The sequence below is a fragment of the Barbus barbus genome (genome assembly GCF_936440315.1).
Source record: "Barbus barbus genome assembly, chromosome: 18".
Classification (NCBI taxonomy): domain Eukaryota; kingdom Metazoa; phylum Chordata; class Actinopteri; order Cypriniformes; family Cyprinidae; genus Barbus; species Barbus barbus.
In genome coordinates this window covers 17732598-17754058 of record NC_136746.1, presented here as the reverse complement: position 1 = coordinate 17754058, position 21461 = coordinate 17732598, and the positions used below count along the sequence as shown (strand labels likewise).

The 21461-nt window shown below is 37.2% G+C and overlaps 1 protein-coding gene across 2 annotated transcripts in view; it reads left to right on the top strand.

Annotated features, from left to right (window-relative positions):
- The window catches only part of LOC306884756 (potassium voltage-gated channel subfamily KQT member 5-like), a 129969-nt gene that overhangs the window by 105105 nt on the left and 3403 nt on the right, over positions 1 to 21461 (top strand). The window contains exons 6-15 of one of the 2 annotated variants that reach the window (XM_079440940.1): positions 763 to 873; positions 3379 to 3474; positions 7359 to 7453; positions 10380 to 10406; positions 13920 to 14140; positions 16321 to 16429; positions 18221 to 18352; positions 18879 to 18989; positions 20065 to 20172; positions 21110 to 21239. In XM_079440940.1, the coding sequence (XP_079297066.1) occupies positions 763 to 873; positions 3379 to 3474; positions 7359 to 7453; positions 10380 to 10406; positions 13920 to 14140; positions 16321 to 16429; positions 18221 to 18352; positions 18879 to 18989; positions 20065 to 20172; positions 21110 to 21239 (1140 nt within the window). The remainder of the gene's footprint in view (positions 1 to 762; positions 874 to 3378; positions 3475 to 7358; positions 7454 to 10379; positions 10407 to 13919; positions 14141 to 16320; positions 16430 to 18220; positions 18353 to 18878; positions 18990 to 20064; positions 20173 to 21109; positions 21240 to 21461) is intronic. The other variant, XM_079440939.1, reaches the window with a different exon arrangement.

Sequence of the window (21461 nt, the reverse complement as noted above, 5' to 3'; positions counted from 1 at the left end):
GCTGTAAAGCTCAGATGCAGAGACACACCAGCGGTGGGCCAATATTATGCTGCCACACGGTATTTACACTGGGTTGAGCCCAAGCCAGCGTCTGGAGCTGACAGGCAGGCTTCCGTGGAGGAAAACAGGAGAACGGGAGTCTGGCTTTGTGTGTGAGCTCCCACACTCCTAGTCTTTGCCTCAAAGCGCTGTGAAAGGCCGCAGTGCTCTTTGCATTTGACAAATCACTCACTTTTACTGGATGTGTTGAATTTGCTTTGGCCGGGCCTTTGTTTAAGTACCCCTTCCTGCAAGAATCCAAAGCGCTCACTTATGAGTGTGGAAAGGAGTGTGAGATGTTAGACTGATCCTTTTTTTTTTTTGACGAGCCACCAAAGTATTTCTCTTGCTGAAAGATGGATCTAATACCGTGCATCTGTGTGGCCGTAACTTTATAACGCAGATTGGTGTTTATGGGTGTTTAACATGGCATAAATGGACAGAATTGACTGCATGTTTGGAGGCCTTTGACTTTCCAATGCACCCTGGCCAGAATTCGATCTATGTTTGGTCATCATGTAGATGCAGTCAGAGTGTGTAGAGGTTACTATTCCTCCTGTGAGTGAGTGAAGGTGACATGTGGAGTGTTAAAGTACACTGCGGTCCTGCAACCAGACACATAATTCAATGTTGTCTGTCTGTGGGAAGTCTTTAGCAATATGACCCTAGTCTTGTAAACATATAAAAAAGGTTGACCCTTCATATTCTCACATTTTTCTTCAGATCACACTCACCACCATTGGATACGGTGATAAGACTCCACAGACCTGGACTGGGCGGCTTCTGTCTGCAGGGTTTGCTTTGCTGGGCATCTCGTTCTTCGCTTTGCCTGCTGTGAGTAGCTCCAACCTGATATGTACTGCATGACTCACATTCTGACCTTAGAATAGATTGGGGTAAATGTTGTTTTACATAACAATGGATTTATAAAAATAGAAGTTAAAGCTATAGTTTACTCAAAAATGAAAATTCCGTCTTTTACTCCTCATTTACTCAACCGCATGTTGTCCTAAGCATGATGACCATTGCTTTCTTTTTTGAAGAATTATTTTTTCTTCCATATAAAACTCCATAAAAACATCATTGAAGCAATCATGACTCGTGCACTAAATTTCAAGTCTTCTGACATCACTTGTGCAAAAATTTATAGTCACCATGAAGTCAATGTACAATTCTTAAAAATCAAGTCCCACCCTACAATTCACATTCAATAAGCTGTTTCACTTGCATATACGACACAGTATGGAAAAAAAGATGATCACAATTTTCATAGTATGGAAATAACAATGGAAGTCAATGGGGACCAGCAGCTGCTACCAACGTTCCTCAAAATATATAATTTTTTTGTTCAGCAGAAAAAAGAAACCCATACAGTTTTGGAACAACTTCAGTGTGAGTAGATGACGACAGATGAACAAATGAGATATACAGTGGGGAAAAAAAAAAACTATTCGATCCCCTGCTGATTTTGTACGTTTACCCACTGACAAAGAAATTATCAGTCTATAATTTTAATGTTAGGTTTATTTTAACAGTGAGAGACAGAATAACAACAAAAAAATCCAGAAAAACGGATTTCAAAAAAGTTATAAATTGATTTGCGATGTAATGAGTCAAATAAGTATTTGACCCCTTCACAAAACACGACTTAGTACTTGGTGACAAAACCTTTGTTGGCAATCACAGAGGTCAGACATTTCTTGTAGTTGGCCACCAGGTTTGCACACATCTCAGGAGGGATTTTGTCCCACTCCTCTTTGCAGATCCTCTCCAAGTCATTAAGGTTTCGAGGCTAACGTTTGGCAACTCGAACCTTCAGCTCCCTCCACAGATTTTCTATGGGATTAAGGTCTGGAGACTGGTTAGGCCACTCCAGGACCTTAATGTGCTTCTTCTTGAGTCACTCCTTTGTTGCCTTGGCCGTATGTTTTGGGTCATTGTCATGCTGGAATATCCATCCACGACCCATTTTCAATGCCCTGATTTGCTTCAATGCCCTGGCCTGACGGTACATGGCCCCATCCATCTTCCCTTTAATGTGGTGCAGTTGTCCTTTCCCCTTAGCAGAAAAACACCCCCAAAGCATAATGTTTCCACCTCCATGTTTGACGGTGGGGATGGTGTTCTTGGGGTCATAGGCAGCATTCCTCCTCCTCCAAACACGGCGAGTTGACTTGATGCCAAAGAGCTTGATTTTGGTCTCATCTTCACAACACTTTCACCCAGTTCTCCCCTGAGTCATTGAGATGTTCATTGGCAAACTTCAGACGGCTGCAGGATTTCAGTCCTCCATGGCGTAGTGTGTTACCAATTGTTTTCTTGGTGACTATGGTCCCAGCTGCCTTAAGATCATTGACAAGATCCTCCCGTGTAGTTCTGGGCTGATTCCTCACCGTTCTCATGATCATTGAAACTCCACGAGGTGAGATCTTGCATGGAGCCCCAGTCCGAGGGAGACTGACAGTTATTTTGTGTTTCTTCCATTTGCGAATAATCGCACCAACTGTTGTCACCTTCTCACCAAGCTGCTTGCCGATGGTCTTGTAGCCCATTCCAGCCTTGTGTAGGTCTTCAATCTTGTCCCTGACATCCTTGGACAGCTCTTTGGTCTTGGCCATGGTGAAGAGTTTGGAATCTGATTGATTGATTGCTTCTGTGGACAGGTTGTCTTTTATACAGGAAAAAAGATGAGATTAGGAGCACTCCCTTTAAGAGAGTGCTCCTAATCTCAGCTCCTTACCTGTATAAAAGACACCTGGGATCCAGAAACCTTGCTGATTGATAGGGGATCAAATATTTATTTGACTCATTAAAATGCAATTAATCAATTTATAACTTTTTTGAAATGCGTTTTTCTGGATTTTTTTGTTGTTATTCTGTCTCTCACTGTTCAAATAAACCTACCATTAAAATTATAGACTGATAATTTCTTTGTCAGTGGGCAAACGTACAAAATCAGCAGGGGATTGAAAATTTTTTTACCCCACTGTAAGTTTAAGCATTAGGTTATGCCTTCGTATCCTAACTTCTTAAGTGATTTCACTTACTAGAGATTTGACTAGGGATTTGTAGTCTTTTAGGATGAAATCACTAAAACCATTTTTGTTAGCTCAGGCAGTGTCTGTACTGTGATGATTTTTATGATGTGTTTGACAACGCACAGTATGTGTGGCTGTAAAGCCCCTCAGCGGCCTGTCTGACTCATTCTTGTCAAGTGTTCTGTAACTCTGCTCACAAACGTGTCCTGCACACTCGCGGTCTCTTTTAGTCCAAATCAGCGGATTCAGCCTTAGTAATAGGGTGCGTTTGTGTTCTTTCTGTGGGTGGATGTGGATGTAGGGTATTCTTGGCTCTGGCTTCGCTCTGAAGGTCCAAGAGCAGCACAGACAGAAGCACTTTGAAAAGAGGAGAAACCCAGCGGCCAGCCTCATACAGGTAAGCTCATCCTATCTCAAAACCTCGATCAGCCAGACGTTCAGAACTCAACACATGTTGCTTCATTAGAATTTAAAACAAAGAATGCTTAATGCTCAAATCCATTCATGTTTTATAATTAGTGGTTTTAAGGAACCTGAAGAACTTAAGCATTTCCTCTGTATGTATGATTTGCCCTGTTCTGATTCTCATCCTCAAAGATAAAATTCACTTTAATATACACTTACACTGCACACAGTTACTATGTTAATATCAAATTAGTTTCATACCTGCCAGTTTTATAATGGGACATTTACAAGACAATGGCACTCTTCCCTGATAGTGTTAAATAAGTCAGAAACTAAAAACAGAAAGAAAAAAGTAGAATGTTACTTGAAATAAATATTTACTGAAATAAATGCAAATATAAAAAAGCAAACTTATTTTATTTCACCTAGTTTCTTCAACATTTCCCATTTTTCCTATTGTAATAAAATAACTAAAACTGAACAAATAAACACTATATAGACACATTTAAATACAACAAAAACTAATAAAAATGACAAAACAATCAACAAAAACTAAGGTTAACATGAAATCAAGAAAATATTAAAATAAAATTCACAATATTAAAGGTGCTATATGTAGGATTTTGACTCTACTAAAGCATAAAAATACAATTTGCAGATATTTAAGAAACATGCTAAGTTAACATATTTGTTTATCTGAAAAACAATGCTACAGTCAGTTATTCTCCTTTGAAAATGTGCATTCCTGCCCGGAATGTCTGTTTTTTATGGTTTGTGAAACGCGCCCACTGCCAGTTTACCTAATTGTATTTCAGCACAGTTGCCAGTTGGCAGAAAACACAGCATATTTAATGTCATTCCTCGTCATGTGTGCTCGTTTCTGTTGGTGTCATAAATCTGGCAACCTGCGTGTGCTCAAGTCTGAGAAGGAGTGGCCAGTTGAAAAAAAACTTCTCCAATATTTTGAATTTGGACTGAAATACCTAGTTCAACCGCTAGGTTGATCAATCTTACATACAGCACCTTTAACAAAAATTATAATAGTATCTCAATGATACTAAAACAACTGTGGTTTAAACTGAATAATAATCTAAATTAACATTTAACATAATTTATATTTAATAATTAATAATATTGATATTTTTTAATTAACTATTCATTGTAAAATAAAAAATCTTTATCAGTTTATTTGTTGTCTTTTCCAGTTAAAACATCTAAAGAAAATTTAATAATAAAGTTAATAATAATAATAATAATTGCATATCTTATACAATTTTGCCTCTCAAATAAATATGTTATGGTATATGTTTAGATATTATTTAGATACAAGCTGATTAATAAAGTTTGTTTTTGGGGTGAACCATGTTCATTTTTTAATGAAAGAAGAGAAAGCGAACAATACCACAGGCATTGATTACATGAGGACTATTACCTTCCGTCAGAGCTAAAGGAAATATTTGCAGATATTTATGATATGCTTCCACGGAAGGAATTCTGAGCAAGGGCCTCCCTGAGGTCAATAGCTCTTCCTAATGAATGGTGCATCCCTCTCCTCTAGCAGAAGAAACAGATTTACTCAAGGAAAATGTCCACACACACACACACACAAACACATCTACAAAACATTGGAGTCCTGTAATATTATAGAAATGAGTTACTTCCTTTTGGCTGCTGTTGAAAACCCACATGCAATTTACCATCTATTTTAACCGCCATGACCCCTTTTCTTTCTCCAGGTTGTTTTCTGATATTGCAGACAGAGAATTTTTTATGTTGTCTCTCTTCCTGATCTGTCTTAACCCCATTTTTTATTTTCTTTCCTTTTTCCAAAGGCCTTTCAGTGGGCATCCAACTATCCAGCTTTAATTACTATTGTCAGTAACTCTGTATTTTAACCATGCTGTGTTGTTTAAGATGTAATGTTGCAGGGACTGCATTGGTGCATTATTTCTCATCATTTGTGCTCTCTCGCCTCCCTTAAATCACTTCAGGTCTTTATATAACCCAGGAATATATATCTTAATTACGATCTGTGGAGTATGACTCTCAGCTATGTCTGGGTTCACATTCTTTCCTGCATGTTACGATTGCCGTCTTCTCTTTTACTGACATTTTTGTAGAGAATGATGGAAAATATGCCCTCCCTCCTCACTGCTGCGTCACGCAATTTGAGAGCTCCATCTTCAGTCTTTCATCCTTCTGATGTTTTTCTCCTCACAACACGTCTTCTGTTTCTTTAATGCATAAAACCATATCCATTAGCACATTATTACAAGTCAACATGAAATAAAAATGACCCTGTTGACTTTCTTAATGCATGTACCTTATTATGAATTATTCATTAGTGCACATTAATTGTTTTGTTTATAGTTTTTAATCAAAATGAATTGTTCTTCCCTAGCAATCACTTTCCATTTCTGCTGGCATTATTCAATATATTGGATCATTTAGAAAAAAAAAAATACTTTGTTTTAGTAAATTCACATTCAAGGCTTGCTTCATTCTAGTATACATAGCCCACTTTTTACAATTCAGTCTATTGCCAATGAATAAAATGCTATTTCATTGTTATACCATATACATTGTAAAATCAGAAGTTAAATGCAAGCAGTGGTTCATGTTGGCTGTATATTATATCCTACAACAACATCTGTGTGGTCAAATAGTCTTAAAAGTATTAATTATATTTAGATTGAAATAATGGGTAGTACTATTTTAGTGCCAAATGGCCACACATAAACACTTAAATTAAAACATACGAGGCCACAAACACTTTTTGCTTTTATTTTAAAAAGTCTGTGCTTTATAAACACCTTTTTATATATAAACACTCTTCACTGGATAAATGTATTCCTCTTTTCATTCACTGCATCACTTTTATGTCCTTTGGCTGTTTTGATGTTGTGTGTGCCACCCAAACATCAAGACATTTGTTCAACACCGATCTGCTCTCATATTTGGACATGGTTGATGTGTGAAAAACACTCAAATCCTCTTGAATTGTGTACAGTGGGATCCAAAATCTAAGACATCGTCGAAAATCTGAAATTCAAAGTATAATGCAATTTAAACCTGAAAAAAAGCACAAAATAAAATGAACATTGACATTAAAAAATTAAACATCATTACACAAATAAGAAATATTTAACAAATTAGAGACATCATGTGACTATTTGGACAGACGGTCAGATGTTCTTACTTCCTCAAGATGCTCTTTGGATCATTCTCAGATCATGCTGGAAAAAAATAATTATCACACTAACTTGTGAAGGTGTGAACTTGTGAACTCAAGTGCTGCATTATTTCTAATAATGAATTCATTTTTAACATTTTACTCACATTGTTATGCAGATAATCTTATTTAAAAAAAAAAAGAAACATTTTCACTAGTGGTCTCAGACTTATAGTCCTCAAAATACTTAGGCTAATGTTTTTTCTAGCATTGCTCAAAACTTAGAATGTTTAAACAAAATGAAAGCAGCGGTTTGAAGAAATGTCTTGAGCCCAATCAGTGATTCACTGGCTGTTCCCTCACCATGCTATTGTCTTTCTCCACCCATGTCCCCGTCTGTGTGTGTGTCTGTCTCCTGCACCAGGCTGCGTGGCGTCTCTACTCCACAGACCTCTCCAGAACATACCTGAGTGCCACATGGCTGTTCTATAAAAGTGTTCTCCCTCCTCAAAGGCATGTATCAATGCAGTGAACTGATGGAAGAGCGCTTACATGAACCGGTTGTTACTAATCTATTTTTTTTTTTTTTTTCTCCTTTTTTTTCCAATCCCTGCTCTTTTCCTGGCCTTGTGTATTTCTCTTTTTATTTTCTACTCTCCTCATTTCCCTCCCTATTTTCCTGGTTTTGTATATCCTGCACGTAGTGTGTGTGGCGTAGCTATGCGGCTGATGAGAACTCGGTTTCCATTGCTACCTGGAAGCCTCATTTGAAGGCGTTGCATACCTGCAGCCCTACAAAGTAGGTACAACTCTGGCAGCTGGTGTCGTATTTGGTGTCAGTGCTTCAGTAGCTCTCATTTCCCCACTTCCCTCAGCAAATAAACTCTGTTTTCCCTCAATCTGTCTCTCTTCCTAAGCATAATCATCTCTTCTGTGCCCTACCGTAGTCTGTAGCTATCCACGCTTATTTAAATCTTCATTAGGTCACTGAAAATACGCATATGGCCAGATGTCAAAAGTACAGATAAATTATACCCAAGTATGGATACTTTGTCAAAATTGTACTGTTAAATGTCAAAGTATATTCCCTAAAACATACATGAATTGCTACTGAATAATGATAAGAATAAAATTCTCACTTTTCATCTCACAAGTCTGACTTCATTACTTACAATTCCTAGATTATATCTCGCAATTCTGACTTTTTTCTCAGAAGTGCAAGTTTTATCTTGCAATTCAGACTTATAACACATTTTGTATTTTATTTCTCGCAAATATGTTTACATCTGCAGTTTTAAGATAACATTTTACACTTACACTTTTACACTTTACATTTTTTTCCAGAATTGCAAGTTTGTAGCTCAAAATTCAGTCTTTTCTTTTCCAAGTATATTTCACAATTCAGATTTTTTTCCTCATAATTTTGATTTTAGCGCACATTCCAGACTTTTTTTTGAATATATCTCTTGGAGTTTGTATCTCTTTTAAAGTGCCTCTATTATGAGTAATAAAAGGTTAATATTTTGGTTTTGGGAGTCCCCAACAACAGGTTGACATGCGTGCAAGGTCAAAAAACCTTTTCATTGTCTTATGCATTTATTTTTACCTTACTTGCTAAACGACTCCCAAACGATTCGCTCAACGATTCATTTTTCCACACCCCTCCTTTCACAGTTTGTTTCGTTCAGTGTCATGTTCCGGGGCGTGGAAAAGTCGACACAATAACAGACCGGTGTGTAAAACTCTTGGATGTATTTTAAAGATTCTATACCTCGAACTTTAAATAACTCACAAACTTTTGAAAATCCAGCGTTTAGCTGATCCTGATAAGCGCTCGTTGTCACAGTTGTAAACTCAACGACTTTCTTCTTTCGTGAGGGGTTTGGCATCACGGCATCTTTGTTTCCAAGTGGAACGTTAAAGAACGCAACACACACATCTCCCGGAAATCCTGTATAATTCAACCAATCCGATGACAACTTCAAAACTTCTGAAGTTTGAAACTCCTGATGTACAGCATTTCTGGGGAAACCACAATTTTTATTGCTCCAAAGGCAGCACCTAGTGGCAAAGAATGAATTTGCATTTTCATTCAGACCAAAGCGAAAAGACCAACAAGTGGGCGGGCAATATGCTAATGTTTCATGTTGAGGTCAACATGAAATGGCTTGGGATCCGTTTTAAAAACTACTCATTTCAATGATTCAGAGTCGACTCTTTCTTTTGAGAGACAATAATTTTATACACAGTGCACTTTCAGATTTAAAACTGTATGATATTTTCATTCACTTAGAGCTGTGTTACACACTGCGTGAAAGGTCATTTTCAAAAATCCATAATAGGGGCACTTTAAGAGGGACCTCAAAATTGTGAGATTTACACTGATAATTGTGATAAAATCAGAATTGTGTATTATAAACTTGCAGTTCTAAGAACAAAGTCTAAATTGCAAGTTGTTAACTTAAATCAGTGACATAAAATCAGTTTTGTTAGAAATTTTATTCTGTGGTGGAAACAGATTTCATAGTTTGCTGAAACGAACAAAATAAGGATATGTAAAACAAACAAAACCATTTGTTTGATACAAACCCAACTCTTCGGACTCCTTAAATTTTCATTTACTAAATAAATAAAGAATTGTACATTAGTCAAAACTGTTAAACTTTAAATGCAACATCACATGGTTTTATAATATTTATATTTATTAATATAGACCTTTGTGTTCATACTCAAATCAAGTTGCTGAGAATAGCTACAATTAGAACTTATATTTTTAGGTCAAAGACTGTGTTGGTGACTGATGGAAAAATCTCTTCATGAGGACAAATAATAGTAAACTGTAATGGAGGCTAATTACCATGAAATACATTTTATTAGCTGTAAAGTTTGTGCGAGTGTAATTTTAATGGCTCTGTAAGATGCACAAAAAATATCAAATATTTGGGTCATTATGTTCTGCAAAATATTTACTTTGTTCTTTGGAAAGCTAAATGAGTATGAGAATTTAAAAAGTGTGATTTGCCCTTGGAAATGTAATTCAGTAAGAGAACAAATATTCCAAGTTCCCCAAAATAATATTTAATGATGTACAGTTACTGAAATACCTCACAACCCTCAGGTTTTTACAGTTAACACAAGTCTTCTGTATAACTGAAGCTTTAAAGTTTCCGTTTGGATGAGAGCCACAGCACATATCCTGTGGCTAACTGAAATTTCCCCTACGTTGCCCAGAACAGATAAATAAAACTGACAAGAAGCCAGGACAGTTTGTGGACAGACGCCCTTAAGACAGACACATGACAATACTCTGACAAATGGGTGTACTGCTATTTTCAGGCAATTCCCCAATTCTGGAGTAATTACACACCTTGATAACACAGCTGTCCCTCTTCTGCTAGCGCTTGTCTTAGTCAGCTTGACTGTGCATTGCTCATAGCTTGCATGCATGCTTGTTTGCTGCCTGTCTTAAAAAAGACTACATTCCTTCCTACTCTTAATGTATGTGTGTGTTGAGGTATATTTGCTTAATTTCCTTTTTTTTAACATTTAAACTATAATTTGTGTGACACAGTGAAATATATTGGTGTGTCATTCCTACAGTGAAACACAGTATATTTCAGAGACATCTGTGTCTCTTCTGTAGTCTCCTCATTAGTTTCTGTCGTTCATGTGAAGTGTTAATATCCTGCCTCTTTTCTCTCTCTGTTTTTAACTAACACCTGAAGGAAAGACCAGGGGGAAGCCATCAGCAGGTTTGTTGTTCTCGTATCTACATCCTCCTAGTGTCTAATGTTTTACTTATTTAAGTATCGATTGTGTTTTAGCTTCCATGGCATCAATAAAAATAGGGAGAAGAATTAAGTACATTCAGTCATGGCATGTTACATGTCTTGCTTTATCATTCACTCCCACTGTACTGTCGCTTATAACAAGGCTGCATATAATTTGTTAAATATTGATTTGAATTAGTTTTTTAAAATATATTACTTGTACATTATAATTAGTAAGATCATATTTGTATTCAGCAAGGATGCATTAAATTGATTAAAAGTTGCAGTAAAGACATGTAAATGTTTACATTTGTTTAAATTTTAGATAAAGGCTGTTCTTTTTTAACTTTCTATTCATCAAATAATCCTGAAAATGTTTAACAAAAAATATTAAGTGTCATGATAATATTAATTGAGCCCCAATATATATATATATATCTATATATCTATATTTATATATATATATATATATATATATATATATATCTATATATCTATATTTATATATATATTGTATAATATATAATATTAATCAGTATATTAGAATGATTTCTGAAGGATCATATGACAATGATGTTTTCCATCACAGGAATAAAATAAATTTTTGAATATATTAAAGTAGATTTTTTTAGTTTTTAAAAAAATATATATTTTAATAACACTTCACAGTATTACTATTTTGTAATGTATTTTTTATTAAATAAATGCAGCCAACATAACAGTCTTCTTTTAAATATATATAAAAAACATATTTTGAATAGTAGTGTGATTTAATCCAGATATTGCTATTGTTAATTATATTATTAATGTGATACAGAATTATATTAGTAATTCAACAAACATATTTAAAAATATATTTATGTACATGGATTAATATTAATATATAAATGTAATTATATTTTAATATATAAATATACTATTCTAGAGAGAAAGCACAGAGTGATGCCTGAGACATGAAAGTGGCACCAGTATTTTGTTTTGGACAATAGACAAATATACAGTTTCATGGTTTAGTTTCACCACTGCATTGGCCACAATTGACCAATCCCAAACAAATATTTCAGAGGACCATTTAGTAAAAGTCATAGAATAGTAGCTTAGCTGTGGAGCAGCTTCACTTTGCTAACTTGCTAAGAGCAAGTGTTCATCTGTACCAAAGCATGTGTGTGTGCGTTTGCACTTGCAGAGCTCCTTCTGTAATAGACGAGTACTTTGGCCTACTTGTCTCTGTCTACCTACATGGACAGAAACGTGAGGCACTTTTTCCATTCAGAGATTGTTTATATTGACCGTTAAATATTGCTACAGCCAGGAGAAAGCAAAGATCACAGCATAAATGCATTAAGGTGTTTTTACGTTTTTATCCTTCATCTTTTCCCCCCGATAACAACCCCCAGCCTCTTCTAAATACCTTTCATCAATAGGTCCAGTAAGTAATAGCAGTAAAAGGTAGTTGACTCAGTTACAGACTTAGCTGTTGACATTTAAGACTCTGCATGTCTGTATACAGAACTTGACTATGTTTAAACACATTAAAGACTGTTGCATCTGCAAGGCCATCGTGTGGTCAGAAGTTTGCTGTCAGGCTGGTAACGTTTGGTGTTTTAACTTCCATGTGATTTCAGCAGGGGTGGAGCTTATTGCTCAGTCCTTGTAAATAATGGTTTCACCCAAGGCTTTTTCTTATTTGAATCCTTACGCTTTCAATTAATGCTGGAATTGGATGTTTGCATGGTTCGTATTAAATATGTGAAGAGCAGAGCACCAGCACTCAGACTTAAATGAAGTAATTTACAGTTGGAAAAGCCCCACAGCGTGTGACAAATGTGTCATTAAATGTGATGGAAAATTAACCTTCAAATTGCAAAGGCATTACAGCAAACAGCTAAGCTGTGAATACTTTTTGCGCTGCTTGTGAAACCTTGTAAATGGATGAACATTAAGTCTTTAGTCTTTAAGAAAACATTAGGTATAGTTCACAATCCCCATAATCCATTTGCACTGGTTAGAGAGTGAAGGGAACTAAATATTTACAGAACGATAATTTATAATTAACCAGCAAATCCAAGAAAGTTTGTCAAAGTTCTTTGGTTGTTAGACAAGTTTTGTACACTGTTTACTTCTAATATACTTCTAGTGTGAATGTGCTTGTGAGTGTGTGTAGTTTGGTGCAGTACTAATTAAACTGTATATTACCATGTTTGGTTGCAAAAACATGCCAATTTATTTTGCATTTTGCTTAATTTTTACCCCCAAGTCTCCCAAGTTTTACCCCCAAGTTTCGATGTTGTTCCATACATATAATTCTTCCACTTAAGGAGGTTGTTTCTGCTCACAGTCTAACTAACTCATCTCCCATCTGTCTTCCTCATTTCCTTAGTAAGGGTCATAGTAATAGACAGAGGCTCTTCAGGAGGTATACCACATGGAAATATAGGTACCCAGCATCCCCCACTGCTCCAGCAATATGACCAATGTGAATGCTGATTAACCTTATGCATGGATGATGACAGCCACCTCAGATAACCTTACAGACCCTACAGAGGGTCTAATATGAGGGTCCTATTGCTTGTTGCCTGAAGGATGTAACTGCCTCTGACTGATCTATCTGACATGCAGAAATTGCTCTACAATATTATTACCAATATGATACAAGATCTAATTTGTGATAATAATAAAATAATGCAAAGCTTCTAAACTTCAAACCACCAGGTTTCCAACATCCCACATTGTAATGCAGGAATAATCCGATCAAGTGGATTCAAAGGTTCAGTTCAGTTGTGAAGGATATCCCTGACTGTACTGTATATGTCTCCATTTGCGTTAACACATTAGTCGTAACCTGCATGATGCATGTGCATGAAATTTGGCTCTATATTCTTGTAAGTCACCTTTATAGCATTATGTCTTCACTCGCCTTTTACACTACATCTCTTTCACATACCAAGCATGAGCTCAGTGGACTATGTAGACATCCAGCATGAATTAAGAACCCCAGTTTATGGAATTTTTGTCTTTGAAGGAATACGTGTAGAACTGTTCTGCTCATAAACTGTTAATATTCCGGGCCTCTACATCATACTTAGAAAGATACATGGAAATATTGTCAGGCTGCTCCACATTGAAGGTATCAACAGAAGTAGGGTGGTTAGAGAGTCGTTCTTCAAAATGTTGTTTGCTGATTGGTGGAAGCCGTGGAATGAGGTTTGTGTTGCATGATGGTTTTTTGATGCAATTTTTGAGAAAAGTTTAGGACAGTTTTTGAGGCTTTGGCGAAAGAACTTCCAAGTAAGATGTGGTTCCAAATCGTGACAACAAAAAACAGTTTTACTGGAGGAACCTGCAGGTCCAAAATAAGCCATCACAACAGTTTTTATTAAACCAAACTTTAGTTAAATACATCTTTATTTCCATTCCATGTTTAATAATTTATCTGTTTATTTGTCCCTTCCCACTTCCCATCCTCTTCCATCCCTCTTCTTTCCTCTCCTGCAGCCAAAAGTTAAGTTTCCGGGAGCGTGTGCGCATGGCCAGTCCTCGAGGTCAGAGCATGAAGAGCAGACAGATGTCAGTGAATGACCGACGCTCTCCTGCCACAGAGGTTGGGGTTGAGGGCAGCAGCCCTGCCAAGGTCCAGAAGAGCTGGAGCTTCAATGACCGCACACGCTTCCGGCCATCACTGAGACTCAAGAGCCAATCACGCACAACGGCTGAAGGTGCACAGCTTTTTTTATTTGGTCATTAATTTGGTTGTTCCACTTCTACTGTAATAATAGAAGCAGATTTAGGAAAGTTCTCATTAGCTGATAATCAGACCTGTGGTTTTATTTGCTTCACAAATAAAAAATTACTTAATTTTAAAAATAATTATAGGTCATGTTTACTGTTATCTGCTAGTCTTGACACCATCTGACCCTTTATAAACAAGAATGTGTCTTTCCCTATGTACTGTATTGTTTTTTTGGACTTGTCCCTGAGGACATGATTTACAAACACTATTGAGCTGCAGTGGGAGAACATGGTCTCCTATGGGACCCTCTGTTTGCACTAGTTAACCTTGGCTCATGCTCCCATCACCAGAATGCCCCTCAGGGAAGAAGAGCGAAAGTGGAGATAGAGACATTGTTTATAAGAGTATTTTCAGTATTGACAGAATTCTGTACATGATTCACAAAGGATTGACAGAACCTTCGGTCCCATGGGACAATAAAACAACGGGAAATAGTTTAGTAAAAAAAAATTTTTTAACTGTTCATTGGCCTTGTCAGGGCTTCATTTGGTTCACAAAATGTCACCAAAGAAAGAAGTCTGACATTTTCGCCTAAAGATTGAGCTATATGCTATTTTCAAAAATAAATAAATACATAAATAAAAAATTCTAAGTATACATAAATGTATCTTTCACAATAACATACATTTCGACATATAGAAAATAGGTTGAATGTTTGTTTCATGACACAAGAATGGACTTCTACACAGCACATCAGATCAGATGCATAGATGAAAGTGAAAGTGAAGTGAAAGTGAAAGTGAAGTGACATTCAGCCAAGTATGGTGACCCATACTCAGAATTTGTGCTCTGCATTTAACCCATCCAAAGTGCACACACACAGCAGTGAACACACACACACCGTGAACACACACCCGGAGCAGTGGGCAGCCATTTATGCTGCGGCGCCCGGGGAGCAGTTGGGGGTTCGGTGCCTTGCTCAAGGGCACCTCAGTCGTGGTATTGAGGGTGGAGAGAGCGCTGGACATTCACTCCCCCCACCTACAATTCCTGCCGGCCCGAGACTCGAACCCGCAACCTTTGGATTACGAGTCCAACTCTCTAACCATTAGGCCACGACTTCCCCCCTTGATTTACATTTGAACCAACTGAATAAACTAATTTACAGGAAATTAATCTGACTTCCAAATGCTAGTTTTAGAGTTCATTTAATTATCCAGCAAAGCCAAGTAAGCAAACAATGTGATATAAAATGCAAAAATGTAACATTTTAAAAGTTTGTTGCTGGAAGAGCTGGAGTTGTCATGCTACTAAATAATGATTCACGACTTCTAGTTACTCTCCAACACTGCACCTACATGCTTTGTTATTTTTGTACCATAAGATTTATTGTAACATTCCCAATCAAGTACATTTTCACAGAAGTGCCCAATCACTACTAATAAGCACATTTAGCAAAGGTAGCATCTCAGTGGCAGCAGCGATCGAGCTCCAGCTCTGTATGAGACCCATCAACCCAAAATGAATCTCATACCTGCTGTGCTACCACTCTCTGGCTTCATACTCTTATATAACACACACTATAGAAACCCCACAGGTTACTGTATATAACCCATAAGTCACTACTGAGGAAGAGAAATTGCTTCACATCCTTTGCCATCTGTCTGTGTCATCCACTGCTACTGCTGATGGGGTCAGGCATCACACACAGTTTAAATGGAGGAATTCATTCTCTTCTACGAGCATCATATATTTTCTCTGTTACCTGTTTCTCTTTGCTTATGATTCACTTTGTTTGTTTGTTTAAATACAGTGACATTGAGACATCTAACTGACAATTCCATCCATTCAGATTCTCAGAAACTTTTTGTGACTCCTTAAGTCATTGTGTTGCCTTTCAGCTTAATGTGATACGTCAGTACAGCAGTACTTCCTTCCAGTATTTATGCAGTAAAGCTCAGTGGAGTTGCCTGTGGTCAGTGTGCTGGGGGTCAAGGGAAAGATTTTCTTTGAATGCTATTTTGATTCATAGCTGTACTGATTTGCCCTAGGCTTTCCCTACCTTTCAGCCTAGTTTAGTTTTCAGCCTTTTTGAGGATTCGCTGTAAAAAAAAATTTGCTAGCTATGTTTCAGATTCTTTCCCTTTCTCTCTTTTTCTCTCACAGCTGACACAAATCTTGGACCGGATGATGCTTTTGATGAGAAGGGTTGCCATTGTGATGTGACTGTGGAAGATCTGTCTGCCCCACTAAAGGCAGTGATCAGGGCCGTCAGGTGAGTTTGACTTCCCAGAGAGCGTTGTTCTCCCCTAGTGAATTCACACTGTAGTTGCAGGGTTCAAAACACTCATTTGGACCTTCCTGCTTTATTTATTGAGGCATCATTACTGCTGTCTCTCTCCTGCTGGGACAGGCCACTGATGTTGCTTCAGGTGACTTCACTTCCATCGCTCTGATCTATTAGGGTCTCCCAGGAGGGCTGAGATTTGTCCCACTCCTCTTTCCCAGGGTGTCAGATAGAAATGTTCACAGTCAGTTCTGCTTACACTCCAGCTCATCTGACAGAAAGAAAACTCACAGGGGCTTGAATCTGCAAGACGTTACAGAAACAGATCACTGAAATCTGCTCCCCTCTGTGTCAATATTTGCTTTTTCACCTTCACTCAGAAGAACATCACGCACAGAATAGGTTTAGGTTTCAGTGTGACTGTGGTAATGCCTGTGTTTTCACAGCTAATGTCATCTGTAGCGCATAGCTTTACAAGAACATAAGCCTTACTAATAAGTAATGTTATTATAAAATGTTTTTAAAGCAGAGGTATATCTGATCATATTTTTTTCTCTGGGTTATGAACTGTTGTGGTATTTGTGACTCATTTCTGCCCTCTAGTGGTTCTGAGCAAGCTTACACAACTTGCAGGCTCAAGTCAAGTCAAGTCAAGTCTGCTTTATTGTCTATTCTTCCACATGTACAGCACATACATACAGAGAATTGAAATTGTGTTACTCTCAGAAACCTCGGTTCATACAGTTAACATTAAACACTGACAGTAGACGTTCAAATACAGATAAATACAGTTTAAACATATGTACATACAACTATACAGATATACAAAAAATAAAAAAGGAGATAGATAAAGTGGCATAAGGCACATGGCAGAATAGATAGAGTGCAAACCAGTTAAATAAAACAAAACTGTGCAGATATACGTGTAGTGCAAGAAGAGCTTATCAGTCTGTTAAAGTGACAAGAGAACAGTCTTTTCTAGTATCAGAGTTCAGTGTTGCATGGGGTAAAAGAGGGGAGGGGGTGCAAGGACGGGAGGGAGTTCAGCTTCCTGACAGCCTGATGTATGAAGCTGTCCTTCAGTCTGCTGGTCCTCACCTGGAGACTCCGCAGTCTCCTCCCTGATGGCAGCAGACTGAAGAAGCTGTGTGTCGGGTGGGTTGGATCACCTGCAATGCAGAAGGCTTTGCGGGTGAGACAGGTGCTGTAAATGTCCTGGAGGGAGGGGAGAGAGACACCAACGATCTTCTCAGCTGCTCTCACTATGCGTTGAAGTGACTTGCGGCAGGATGCGTTGCAAGCACCATACCACACAGTGATGCAGCTAGTTAGGATGCTCTCGATGGTGCCTCTGTAGAAGCTGCACATGATGGGGGCGGGGCTCTGGCTTCTTTATAGGCTTGTTTATTTGTGAGTTGCAAAGAGGTTTGCTTTGTTGAGTTTTCTTCATATGTACGTAATATAATGTATATAGATATATCTTCAAATGTAACTAGAAATATTCATGGTTCATGGTTGAAACATTAAAAATTGTGCATCATTAAAAACATTTTTCCAATAGAGTAAGAAATATAAACGTAGTTCAAGATGCATTTCATGAAAAATTATCTTATTATTTATATATTTTTATTTAAAATAAACAAATCTTAAATATATTTAAACAGCAAATAAGAAAAAAACATTGCACAATTTTTCCTTACCTTTACTGCAATATGCCTGTGTGTCATAATTTCTAATCAGAAGTTAGTTGAGCCTTGTTTCTTGTTTCACTGTTGACAGGATAATGAAATTCCATGTGGCCAAGAAGAAGTTTAAGGAGACGCTTCGACCGTATGATGTGAAAGATGTGATTGAGCAATACTCTGCTGGTCACCTGGATATGCTGTGTCGTATCAAGAGTCTCCAGACTAGGTGAGATTAACCAGCCCTTGTTGTGTGATGAAAATATGTTCAATGTGAACATGTGACTAAAGGTCATTGCACACTGAGTCCGAAATTTTTGCATGCGTTTTTCCATTTTTTCGTATTCCTCATCCTTTCCTATCAAAATGCATGCTATGGATGCGAAAACGCAAAAAATCGAACCTGATCCAACATTTTTTTGACGGACAAAAGTTTCGGAGGCAGTGTGCAAATGAGATTGACACAACGTGACACAACGTCGTATTTATTTTTTAATGTGTGATAATTTTGGTTGAAAATTTCTGACTCAGTATGCAGAGACCTTAAAAGTTATGAATTCATTTATAATTTCTCTGTACAGTTTTCCTTTTTTTTGCATAAAATCCTCACACACCATGCAGATGCAGTTAGCACAAATACATATTTACAGAAAGCTGTACAGAAAATAGTTCAATAGGTTTGTTTTCTTATGCACACTTTCTACATCTACATGTCCGTGTCTGTCTTATCTCCCTGTCTGCGCTCTCCCATTCAGGTTGGACACCATTGTGGGTCCACAGACCCTGAGCAGCAAAGCCAAGACCTTTTCTTCTCCTTCCCTGCACTTGTATTACAGCCAGGCCAAGAGGAAACACTCTGCCCCAGGGTCAGCCGACCCACAATCCCCCACCCCAAACTCTTTTAACTCTGGAACATCCAGAATCCGGAGTCAATTGCTGAGGCTGTGTGTCTAAACCTCCAGTGTCCAATACCCTCTGGACATCAATGTCACAGCAGTTCAGTTTTTCAAAATTATATAAATAAAATATCTAAAGATCCTTAAATCAAGATAAATTGTGTAAGATATTAAAATTAGTTTTCAGAGAATATGTTTATTTTTAAAATCTAATTGAAGTTGCTTGATTTATTCTTATAAAATAATTTGTCTGTGAGACAGAAATACAAAGTAATACATCTTAATTCAAGTTATATTATCTTATAAGTTATTATGCAGTCTTATCTAAGGATGTTTAGATATGTTTAATGCAAAACAAGACAAAAATACTGAATATGAAGAAACTACCATTCAAAAATTTGGCATTTTATAATTATTTATTTATTTTTACAATTTGTATTTTAGCAGTAAAGGCTTGGACATGTTTGTGATGTGTCAGTGACCCAAAGCCTCAAGCTTTTGGCTCTGTTCAATTAATCCTTCATTCCTCCATTTATCTCCATGTAGAACTTTCTCCCTTGTTAACAAGGTTGTCCAATGCTAAACCAGAATAACTGTGATGCAGTGCATGGTGTTAGATTGAATGTGCCTGTGTATAGTACTAACTTTCAGATTGATTCCTCTCAGCTTTCCCTATTATTTGGGTTCAACTTTTTGTCTGGCATGGAAGTAGCATATTAAAATGTTGTTATTCTTTGAACCAACAGGTGTGTAATCAATAGTTGTTTGCTAGCTGTGATTTGAACAACCATCTCTAACTAACATTTACTTAAGTATACCTCAGTGACTGACTTTGAAACACTGACTTTGAAGCAACAGTTAAGAATTTAGCCTAGATTACTGAGACCTTTGATTTGATCATTAACATGTATTAGTAAATCACATGTAGTAATAGTATCTTGTCATGGTGCAGAAAGTACCTTCTCTTCAACCTTCTCTCTCCTCCCTTTTACTTGACGGCACAACCTTAAAAATGTACTTGACCCCCGTATGTTTTCTCATCTAGACTCGCCACAGCTGTGGGTCCACATCAGACACTCGGCACCAAAGCCAGGAACCTTTCCTCTCCCTCTCTACACATGTATTGCAGCCAAAGCAAGAAGAAGCACGCTGGGTCAGAAGCCTGTAGCAGGCTGGGGTGCTAGTCATGGGCTGTACTTACCTCAATCACTTCATATTGTGAATGGGGTCCAGTGGTGATGATGTACAGTGTTTAGCTAAAACTATCCATAGGGTTTAAGGTTTTGGGCTTATGTAAATAAGTCATATCTTGAAATTTAGACATTTTAGCTTATTTTAAAGCTTTTGTCATTTGGAATTTTGCTAAGGCCGCATTGAGAACAACTACTGATATAGGAATCACAGACCTCTATTTTTATTTATTATCTTCACCATTGGACTCCAAAGGTGATTAATAAATAGTGATGTTTTTCAACCAATGAGATGATTTATTAATTGTGTAGCACACACTCTGATTGGTTCAGCTGAATGATGTTGGTTTAACTCATACTTCCATGATAGATTTGAAGAGACAAGGAAGTATAAGTATAAAGAAGTACACCTGACAGAAAACAGAATCACAGACTGAAATGTGCAATCCAGAATATATTAATACTGTGCAAAGTCTGCATATTTTCTGCATGGAGACCTGAAAAAGTACATTACTACATAATGCTAAAAATCTTGCTCACTAGGGGATTCTCGGGAGCATGGTTTATCATTTTGGATTTGATATTTTAATCAACTAGCATAGGTAGATCAGATACAGCCAGTTCTTACATACAGCAAGTAGCATTTAGAATGTAAAGAACAGAATTCTCAGTGGTACTGAATGTAGTTATAACATTTACAGAAATGTATCAACATATTTTCCTTCTCTCCTTTTAACATAGAAAAAGTAGATGATGGTGATGCACTAACTTAATTTCTTCTTCACTAACCAAAGTCCAGTCTTATTCTACTGTGCTGTTCCCTGCTCGAGCTCAAGGAACAACGGTGTAAAGGGGTGCATCCTCATGTATGCTCAAAAACGTTTTTTTTCTTCCTTATAGGGTGGATCAGATACTGGGAAAGGGCCAGATTTCAGTAGACAGGAAAGGCAGGGAGAAAATCCTCCCAGAAGGAGAATCCTTGGAGCATGACATGAGCATGCTTGGCCGTGTCTGTAAAGTAGAGAGACAAGTAAGCCGTATTAACTTGATGGTCTAATGAAACACACTACTGTTCAAAGTTTTGGGGTCAGTACTATTTCTTTTTATTTTATTCAGCAAGGATGCATTAAAGAGACACTGAAGACTGGAGTAATGACTGCTGAAAATTCAGCTTTGCCATCACAGGAATCAATTACATTTTAAAATATATGAAATTAGAAAACAGTTATTTTAAATTGTTACAATATTTCAC